Here is an 11,341-nt window from a genome sequence, read left to right on the forward strand (position 1 = left end):
AGGACATCAATTTAAGATGGTTAGTAAATAAGCAAACTGGAAGTTTAGGGGGATTTTTTCATGCAGAGTCGTTAGGATAAAGAATGCCGTGCTGGGAGCAGTGATTGAGGCAGAATGCTTATTAGCTTTCAAAAGGAAAGTTAAGTATCTGCAAAGGAGTAAACTACAGGGATATGGGGAAAAGGCAGGTTAATGGGACTGAAAGGATGTGCCGATGAGCCTTCTTCTATGATGGAAGTTTCTAGGGTTCTCTTCTGTTGCGCGCATGAAAAACCTCATTTAGCATTTGGCTAGTTTTGCCTTTATTGCTGCAAGTTCATCTACAGCTGTACATATTCACATATTTACATTTCTGAAATAGTGTTTCATATTCTTCAGCAGGACATTGCTGCCAGTATATTTTCAACTTTGCCAGCAGTCTCTTTCGTTAAATTTTGTATCACAGATACTGTATGCTTAACCATGAGAACATCAGTACAACAGAAATAGCTCGTTGTTTTATGGACCTCAAAACTCATGATTTTCCTCAGACTATAGTATTGCTTGTAATAATTCACATTTCTATTTTTTCTTTACACACCAGCACAATTTTCTGACGGAATACAACAGGAAAAGACAAACATTGCTTACATGTACACTGTACATGAGGTATAAACATAACATTCACAATAGTTAACAAAAATGCAACATCTAACTTGGATCTAATCTTCCCATTGTTATTTCTTGCTTTGGTTTCACTCTGCAGTTGGTGGGCATGATTTCTCCATGTGATTATTAACTGATGTCTATATTTTATGTCAGTCTTTATTACATTAATGCAACAAATGCAATAAAGGAAATGTAGCAAAAATAAGATTAATGGTCGCCTTTCAACTGAGGATCAAGTGCGTCTGTAACATATATAAATCAAGTAACGTGTGACATTTGACAAGAAGAAGAAATAAATGTGATACAACTCCAATTTACTGAAGGTGTAGAGTGGCCATCAGGTAACAAGTGCATGAACTGTATCAGTGCTTTTCAATAATTTAAAATCCATGCTGTCCCCCCCAAGGGGTTATACTCGTTCTGTGATTGTATGGCTAGCTGCATTTTTTAGCACATTTGAAATTAATGTTCCCTTGAAGTCTTGCGGGGAAAATGGGGACACAGCAAAGTTATCGCAACAACCTACAAAGCATAAATCATATCAGCATCCATGGTATTGACATCACCCTGAGTGCTAAACCTGAATTGCTTGGTAAGATCAGCAGTGGTAGTAAACGATGCAATGCTGTTGCTTTCTATTTGGCCACTTTTAGAAACGTTGCCTTTGTATATTTTTTAAAAAATAAAAAGTTGATTTTTTTTAGAATTGATTGTTAAAACTTCTCCCATTTTAGATTTTTAAAAAAAAAACAATTTTATGTTCTGTTGGTTTCTTTGATTATTCTCTCAGTGTCTTGGCACCTCAAAAATTGCAAACAAGATTTTCCTGGTGTAACAAATTCAGGTCCTGACCATATTGGTGGCCAGTTTACACGTGTGTGAACACATACATTACACAGGCCTGCCCTTTTTCTACGAAGGCTAACAGATGGTTGGAACTGTGTTAAACTGCTCAAGCAGTTTATGAATAATATCCGAACCCTGAGTGTGATTTATACCTGGGAACACTTCCTTAAGCCTACTTTACTCTTCAAAATATAGTCTTCTTTTCTACTATTATTGAGCTTTGCCATCATTTAAAAGCTGTCAGCTTATCGGTTTTGTTGTTCCTCAGCATCATGTGACAGGAAGGGAGGGGAGGGGTGGGAAGTTGACAAAATTATAGCCACACAAATTGTTTGGGAGTGAACATTTCACTGAGAACATCTTCCGTATCTTATTTGATCAGGGTTTCACTATGTATTTTGACATGATTTGTTTTCCCAATCGAAAGCATTGGCAAATCGTGCCATTCACGGTGGATGGGCAGTTTACTGTGAGCTGTGGACCCAGATAACTACACTCCTTGAACTCAGTGTTTGTTTGACCAGTTTAAAGCAACACCAAAGGGGCAACATCAGGTAGAATTGGCGCGTTCTACCACTGCCAATGGGAAGTTGTGGGGGAGTTTATTGACATGACAGTTTCTCTTGGCCAGTTTCAGGATTTTATCAGATCCCCACTAGTAACAGTCTACAGATCTGTTACCAAATACACTGTATAATAGGGGAAATATTTGAGGTAAAGTGCAGTATAAAATCTTACTGCAACCATGGTATTAATAGCAATTAAGATTTGAAACCGCTTGTTACCCACTTCCACATTATTTATTTTTTAACAAATTGAAGTAATTTGTTTTGTACATTTTTAGTAAATTTAAATCAATATACTATTCGAGGAGGTGGGAGGATTATTTCAGGAGTGATAAGATTTATGCTCAAGTTCAGTCTTTAACCACACCAAACATCACTGAGCAGTCTAAACTTGTCTGGAGTGGGAAATAATGGAACAAAGTACTGGATTCAGGTTCCTCAATAACCTTGAACATTTAATGTTCAAACGCTGACTTCATCAAATAATCCCTGGCCTGTTGTTTCAGACAGGTGGGTCTGTAGGTTTATGCACATGCATCGCCCAACCTCTGCTCAGGAAGAAACGTTGGGGTGATCGGGTACTGTCCAATCTATCCAATCTTCAATTTTTGCAAATCTCAACAGAAAAAAGAGGAAGCGTCCTGCTGGTCGCAGTCGAACTCAGGGACTGTCTGATCGGAGCTCAAGTCCTCCTGATCCACTGATACCTGCTCCGAGGCAGCTCGGAACCAGGGATGCAACAGGATCTCCCCGGCTGTCAATCTCTCCGCAGGGTCACGCCTCAGTAGGCTGCGTATGAGACACTTGGCTTTGGGAGAGATGCTGTCGGGAATGCAGAACTGTCCTCGGCGGATTTTACTAAACAGTGCGCTGGGGTCGGAATCGTGAAATGGGTAACGTCCCACGAGCAGAGTGTAAAGCATGACTCCCAGGCTCCAGACATCGGCTGCTTTCCCGGAATAACATCCACTCGTGTTCAGGATCTCTGGGCTCACGTAAGCCGGACATCCATGCTTATCAGACAGGGAATCATCCTTTCCCTTCAGGATATGAGCATCCACCAAGCTCTCCAGCCTCAGCCTCCTCCTGTGGGAATCGCAAAGAAAAATAACATCAGCGTGAAACCAAATTGTTATTGGAAGAAGAGCTGCCCAAGAATCTTAATCTATTCCCTTTGCTGTATATTTTGCAGTCTTACCGCCACACACACATATGAACGTATGAGTGTATAGGATAAGCAATGTAAAAAGATACAAATTATTTAAAATATTGCAGGATACTGGAGTAAAAAACATATATGTTTTACTCAGCACATATCATAAGACCAGTTTTCCCAAGTCTTACTTCTGTTCAGTTTCTAAAAAAATAGTTTTGTTCCAAGAAGCACAAGTCTTGAAATGCAATTCTAAAGGTTTGCAACTCCTTTCAATGTCTGAACATTAATTATACTGCAATGCCATTTCAGTTTGTTTGAAACAGGCGCTTGTAGTATTATAAACTGTTGACTAAACTGACATTAAGGGAAACCTCTTTTCATTCATGTGAAATATTTAAGAGATTGAATTTGTGCAAATAGAAGCATACTGAGACTGGCTTGATCCTATATTTAGTATTTTGAAGCTATTTATATGTTGTATTTTTGAATAGTATACATCAATGATGCTACCAGGGACGTGTCCTGTGTCTGAACTCCTACAGTTTTGCAAAGGGCAGAGCCCTTAGCTCTGTTTTGTAAATGGAAAAGATGACTCATGCAGCCTGCTGTGTGTATTATGGTCTCTTACGACACTGAATCACTCAGCACCTGCTTTACCAGTGTGAGAGTACCTTACCCAGCATTAATTGCAACACCATCCCATGTTGCCAAATCTGTAGCACATGATGAAGGTCTATGCAAAACTAGCAAAGGCAGCAAAAATCAAATTTCACTTCCAACTGAAATTTTTCTAGTTAGCATGTCATCCAACAATATTGCAACATTTCCTTCTGTTGCCTAAAACGTTTTTGTGTTTTCATTTTTATTTTGAATGTTTATTGGACTTGTGAAATAAATGCAGCTGTGACTTTTTTTTGTTGCCTCACACTTAATACATTTAAGACATTTCACGCCTAATCCAACTCACTTTATACAAGAATTATACCACAAAGGCAAGTTTGTGTGCACACGAAACCCAAGCCCCAAACTGCAGAACTATTTTTACTCCAGAGATAACAAACAACAATATTAACAATTGGTTAAGCAAAGGTCTGGAGTGTAATAAATGTATATTTACAGTTCACAACTTACTAAATTAAATCTGGTGCAGAAATTGTTCAGTGACAGCTATGGATCTAACAAGCAAAACTTCAATGAAAACACAAGTGCTAGAAATACAACATTTAATGGGGAACAAATTTTGTAAGCATTTCCGCTGCTATAGAGCTGCGTAAGCATTTTTAACAAACGCACAATGCATAGCTAATCAAATCAGTTTATTACAGTTATTAAGATTTAACGCACTTTTATTTTTTCAAAAAGATGATGCCACTGCAAAACTGAATGCAATATTTCAGTAAATCTGTAAAATATCCAGATTGTAAATTCTGGTAACTCTTAAGGAATATGCTTTGCTCATTTACAATGCAAGCTTGTTGTGAAGAATTAACAGGCATCGTACTATGTATTTCCATTGGCAAAGGAGTGTCTTCCCATTCATTCACCGTGAATAATTGGATTCCACACATAGGAACATCATGTAATGGATGAATTTACTGTGCCTTCAACTCATTACAAAATAACAAAACTTCATTGTGAGGATCCTGAAAGCTCTTATAATTATATAGATATAATAGTTTACAATAGTTTGAAATTAGGCCTATATATTATTAATAATAATCCATTGGACACTTAAGATGTGTCATTCTGCATTGATTTAATGGCAATAAGGTGATGGCAATGCATCCTAAAAAATATAGTCACTACACTTTACAGTAAATCCTGTTAAGCACCTTGAGGTATATCAAATGCAAAGATTATCATTATTGTTTAATGTTGCCGAATGTGTTACAAATAAATAATCCCTTTCAATTGTGTAAATGTAACTGCTTATTACTATATTAAATTACAACTTTTATACTTAAAATGTATTATTATGGTTGTCATTAATTTCGTCGGGCGATTGTAGTTATTCAAAAGCATCAATTAATTTATAATGAGTAAAATTATTGCACTTAAATTATCACATCAGTCATAAGCCTGACTATATTTAAAAATGCTGCAAATAGGAAGGCTGATAACAGGCTCTTGCACTCAAATGCACTTCATTGGACAGTTCATATTTGGCTAATGTCATTTCATGCAAAGAATATTTTTATTTAATTTATCAAAGCAAGTCAATAGTAAGATTCTTTGGCTATGAAATAGAAACAATTTCAAATATTTAAATGTGAGATTTGGGGGCTTTTGTTTTAAGAATTTTTATTTCTTTCATACTTTAGCTACACTGCAGTACCTTTAATAATAATATAACAATAATCCTTGCATTTGATATAGCGCCTTATCACGTTTTCAAGACGTCTCAAAGCATTTTGCAGAATATACTGTTAATTGAATTGACTGTATATTTTGTGGGTGAAATGCAGCAGCCAATTGCACCTAATGAGATGGTAAGTCATACTGTGGTCAAATAAGACCACTTATCTGTTTGATTATCCTAAAAAAGGAATTCCCAACCTCAGAAATGCAATCTTTTTCATTTATTTTGATATGTTATCAAAATATTTTGATTTTCCCAAATCGTTTGTTTTGGAAGGTGGAGACAGGATATTGGATTTAGAATTATTTGTTGAATGAAACTCAAGAGCCTTTGTATAAACGTACCTCTGCTCATCCGAGAAGACAAATTTTCTGAGTTTGAGGTCTCTGAGGACAATGCCTGAATCGTGACAATGTGCCACGGCTGAAACGATCTGTTCAAAGAGCTGTGCTGCCTCCTCCTCTCCCAGCCGTTTGCAGCTTCTCATGTACAAGTGCATGTCCCCATGGCCCTTCTCCAAGAAAACATAACACTTTTTCTCTCCCAAGATTATCTCTTCGATCCCAGTGATGTTTTTGTGGGCTGGAAGCTGCAGGTATGGTCCGATTTCATCTCGATAGCTCTTGATGTCAAAAACCTGTACAGACAAAATGAGCTTGTGTCAAGCATACATATAAGCATACATACATACAAGCATGCATGCATGCATGCATACATTCATATATACATACATACACACACACACATGGGCGATTTTTTTTAACTAAACTTCTCCAGCTGAGGTGGACATCAATCAAAAGCTATGCATGCAAGCAACTGCCTCTGGTACGGGCACGCACTTTAGTTAATCACTTTAGTCATCCAGTTCCAGTCATCCAGCTGGAAATCCAAAAAGGAGTTCACAAATGCTTTAACTTCTGAGCATAAAAATAAAAAGCTGCCAATTACATGGTGCATCACCAAGGGCTTGTGAACATTTCACAATATGCTGTAACCGTGTAATAATTATAGCATTTGAACCATTGTCATGTCACATTGTCCAAACGTCTGAAAGCCCTGCCTGTTTTATTTTACTGTTACTGATTTACTGTTTAAGTGTAGTGACTGTGCATTTTATAGGCGAACGTGGCAGCCAAATGTGAGCCCCCAAAAAGATCAAGAGCAATAAAAATAAAATGGAAGTACTGTACTTCGTTCAAAGAGCATCTATTAAAGATTAAAGCAAAAGCACTTATTGTTATTTCTGTTGACCTCGTCTAATTAAATAGAGGAACACATAAGCACATGACAGTTTGTTAATGGATCTGAGGACTACAGTGACAACCATTCTCAGTCCCAGAGTGTAAAAGTGAAGTCTGGTTCATGGACTGAGCTGCCAGCACATAGTGAACTCTAGGTGGCAGCTCCACACGTGCAATCCACGTTTAAACCCATCCAAAAACTCTCAAGAGCTGCATCCATCCACTAGTCTGGAAATCACGTCGCAGAAGTTGCAGCGAGAGAGGGCGAGAAGCATAAAGGAGCCTTTGCCCTCTTAATGTAATCCCCGGTGCATTAAACATACCACCAAATCTAACCGGACCAGACGCGCTGCACTGTGCGCCTTACGCAAACATCTGCTAAGTCGCATTGCCTTGACACTGTGCTCGCCCTGTACCGCGAGCCGCGTTACACGCTCCCTCCCGTGCCATGACCTGCTCACTTGCGGAGCTTATTTTCGTCCACAAAACACGCAGGTCAACCCATGGCGCAGCATATCCTGGAGAGGGCTTTCAGAACATAGGTCCGGACGACGTGATAAGGCGTTGTATCAAATGCAAGGATCATTCTGATGATGATGATGATGATGATGATGATAGTAATCCCTTACCTTGCACACGTATTCCTGCCCTGTGTGGCTGCTGATCGCCCTGAAGACGTTGTGCCTCTCCAGGCTTTGCAGGAGGATGTAGTTGCCGATCCTGGCGGCGCCCTGTGAGCTGAAGGGGCTGCTGCCCGGGGTGGGGCCGGGGGAGCCCGGGGAGGGCAGGTCGGTGCTGTCCGGCGGGGAGTCGCTGAGCCGCGGGCACTTGGTGACAGGTTCCTCGCTCTCCACTCGCTTCTGCCTCCACCTCCCATTGAGGAGGATGGGGATCGGACTCGCTCTCTGCACGTTCAAACTCATGAAGGTGTCCCCGATACCACTGCTGTCGGCCGTGTGTGTGTGTGTGTGTAATGTGTGTGTGTGTGTGTATAAGGGTGTGTGTGTGTAATGTGTGTATAGTGTGTGTGTGTGTGTGTGTGTAATGTGTGTATAGTGTGTGTGTGTCCGTTTGCAGAGGGACAGCGGATCACAAGGCTCTCAACAAAGAGGTGTTGCTCCTGTGGCCACGTCCAGTTGCTGTTGTTCGCAGCGCCTTCTGTTCGGGGAGAAAATCCTTTTGCATTCCTCCAGCAGCTCAGCCCTGTCAGCCCGGGTCAGCCCTGTCAGCCCTGTCAGCCCGGGTCAGCCCTGTCAGCCCGGGTCAGCCCTGTCAGCCCGGGTCAGCCCTGTCAGCCCGGGTCAGCCCTGTCAGCCCGGGTCAGCCCTGTCAGCCCGGGTCAGCCCTGTCAGCCCTGTCAGCCCGGGTCAGCCCTGTCAGCCCTGTCAGCCCTGTCAGCCCGGGTCAGCCCTGTCAGCCCGGGTCAGCCCTGTCAGCCCGGGTCAGCCCTGTCAGCCCGGGTCAGCCCTGTCAGCCCTGTCAGCCCGGATCAGCCCTGTCAGCCCTGTCAGCCCGGGTCAGCCCTGTCAGCCCGGGTCAGCCCTGTCAGCCCTGTCAGCCCTGTCAGCCCGGGTCAGCCCTGTCAGCCCGGGTCAGCCCTGTCAGCCCTGTCAGCCCGGCTCGGCTCGGCTCGGCTCGGCTCAGCCCGGCTCGGCTCGGCTCAGCTCGCAAAGCAAAGGCAGGTCTGGTGACGATGTCGGTGTCTCTGCTCCGCGATCCTCCGCTGTGTAAGAAGCCGAGCGGGGGGGGGGCGGTGGGGGGGGGGTGGGGGTGGGGGGGGGCGGTGGGGGGGGCGGTGGCGGCTGCAAAACCAACTGCAAACTGAGAAAGTCTCTTTAAAGCAACTTCTTTTTTGAGGGGGAAACAAAAAGCCACACACAGCCCCGCAAACCCCGGCAGCAATCCCAAACCGGTGGTCTCTGCTCTCCTGGCAGGACAGGCGGGGAGGGAGGGCAGGCGGGGCAAGGAGGGAGGGAGGGAGGGAGGGCAGGGCAAAGAGGGAGGGAGGGAGGGCAGGGCAAGGAGAGAGGGAGGGCAGGCGGGGCAAGGAGGGAGGGCAGGCAGGGCAAGGAGGGAGGGCAGGCAGGGCAAGGAGGGAGGGAGGGAGGCAGGCAGGGCAAGGAGGGAGGGCAGGCAGGGCAAGGAGGGAGGGCAGGCAGGGCAAGGAGGGAGGGCAGGCAGGGCAAGGAGGGCAGGCAGGCAGGGCGGGGAGGGCAGGCGGGCAGGGCAAGGAGGGCGGGCAGGGCAAGGAGGGCAGGCAGGCAGGGCAAGGAGGGCAGGCAGGGCAAGGAGGGCGGGCAGGCAGGGCGGGGAGGGCAGGGCGGGCAGGGCAAGGAGGGCGGGCAGGGCAAGGAGGGCAGGCAGGCAGGGCAAGGAGGGCAGGCAGGGCAAGGAGGGCGGGCAGGGCAAGGAGGGCAGGCAGGCAGGGCAAGGAGGGCAGGCAGGGCAAGGAGGGCGGGCAGGGCGGGCAGGGCAAGGAGGGCAGGCGGGCAGGGCAGGCTGGTCGCTCTCACGCCTCAGTGGGGCAGCAGGTCCCAGCCAGAGCCCACTGCATGGCAACTGTTCTCACGAGCCCGACTGAGGGTGGTGGGAAAATGATAATAACAATAATAATAATAACAATGACAATGATATTAATAAAAGTTAACAGTCAAAGTTATACGGTGCAGTCGGAGCGCTGAGCAGCTCAGGCGGCGGCTTTTGGCAGAGAGGCAACTGCAGTATAAATGGGGATGTGTCGAGTGTTGCCCGTGTACTGGTGTGTGAGTGTGTGTGTGTGGTGTGTGTGTGTGTGTGTGTGGTGTGGGGTGTGTGTGTGTGTGTGGTGTGTGTGTGGTGTGGGGTGTGTGTGCAGTGAAGGCCAAGTCACACTCACACACACACACTCACTGTGTGACAGAGAGGAGTCACTCACCCACTCACTCACTCACTCTGAGGACCAACAACACAATAGATTCTCTCTCTCACTCACAGCCTTTTTTTTACCTGCAGCCGATCAGACGATGTACGTAATGTGACACCCGCCACACACACAGCACCACACACACACACACACACAGCACCACACACACACACACACACACACACACCACACACACACCACCACACACACACACAGCACCACACACACACACACACAGCACCCACACACACACACCACACACACCACACACACACACACCACACACACACACACACAGCACCACACACACACACACAGCACCAACACACACACACACAGCACCACACACACACACACACACAGCACCACACACACACACACACAGCACCACACACACACACACACACAGCACCACACACACACACACAGCACCACACACACACACACACACACACCACAAACACACACATCAACACACACACCACACACACACCACACAACACACACACACAGCACCACACACACACACACAGCACCACACACACACACACACACACACACACACACACACCACACACACACACACACACAGCACCACACACACACACACACACAGCACCACACACACACACACACAGCCACCACACAACACACACACAGCACCACACACACACACACCACACACACCACACACACACACACACACACAGCACCCACCACACACACACAGCACCAACTACACACACACAGCACCAACCACACACACAGCACCAACTACACACACACACACACACAGCACCACACACACACACACACACACACACACACACCACACACACACGCAAACACCACACACACACAGCACCAAACACACACACAGCACCACACACACACACAGCACCACACACACACACACAGCACCACACACACACACACACACAGCACCACACACACACACAGCACCACACACACACACACACAGCACCACACACACACACAGCACCACACACACACACACACACCCACACACACACACACACAGCACCACACACACACACAGCACCACACACACACCACCACACACACAGCACCAACCACACACACACACAGCACCAACTACACACACACACACAGCACCAACCACACACACACACACAGCACCAAACACACACACACACACAGCACCACACACACACACACACACACACAGCACCACACACACACACACACACAGCACCACACACACACACAGCACCACACACACCACCACACACAGCACCACACACACACACAGCACCACACACACACACAGCACCACACACACACACAGCACCACACACACACACAGCACCACACACACACACACAGCACCACACACACACACACACACACACACCCCACACCACACACACACAGCACCACACACACACACACAGCACCACACACACACACACACACACAGCACCACACACACACACACTACCACACACACACACAGCCACACACACACACAGCACCACACACACACACACCCCACACACACACACACACACACACACCACACACACACACACACACCACACACACACCACACACACACACACACACACACACACACACACA

At 45.7% G+C, this 11,341-nt stretch overlaps 1 protein-coding gene across 1 annotated transcript; it reads right to left on the reverse strand.

The window, feature by feature from the left end:
- Nucleotides 1-285: 285 nt before the first annotated feature.
- Nucleotides 286-7,796, reverse strand: LOC103185100 (tribbles homolog 1). The gene is made up of 3 exons (XM_007903456.2): nucleotides 7,446-7,796; nucleotides 5,920-6,212; nucleotides 286-3,146 (listed from the first exon to the last, which is right to left on the reverse strand). Exons 1-3 carry the CDS (start codon nucleotides 7,737-7,739, stop codon nucleotides 2,678-2,680), a joined length of 1,056 nt encoding a protein of 351 aa, XP_007901647.1. The 5' UTR covers nucleotides 7,740-7,796; the 3' UTR covers nucleotides 286-2,677.
- Between the last annotated feature and the right edge of the window lie 3,545 nt (nucleotides 7,797-11,341).

This window comes from Callorhinchus milii, unplaced genomic scaffold, assembly GCF_018977255.1.
Source record: "Callorhinchus milii isolate IMCB2004 unplaced genomic scaffold, IMCB_Cmil_1.0 Scaffold2, whole genome shotgun sequence".
Taxonomy (NCBI): Eukaryota; Metazoa; Chordata; class Chondrichthyes; order Chimaeriformes; family Callorhinchidae; genus Callorhinchus; species Callorhinchus milii.

What these genes read in the sequence shown, in the direction of transcription:
- LOC103185100 (XM_007903456.2), bottom strand. Translation starts at nt 7,739, where the DNA reads ATGAGTTTGAACGTGCAGAGAGCGAGTCCGATCCCCATCCTCCTCAAT. An exon ending in GGCAGGAATACGTGTGCAAG is followed by an intron (nt 6,213 to 7,445) that starts GTAAGGGATTAC and finishes TTGTCTGTACAG; the next exon opens with GTTTTTGACATCAAGAGCTA. An exon ending in GTCTTCTCGGATGAGCAGAG is followed by an intron (nt 3,147 to 5,919) that starts GTACGTTTATAC and finishes CGATTCCCACAG; the next exon opens with GAGGAGGCTGAGGCTGGAGA.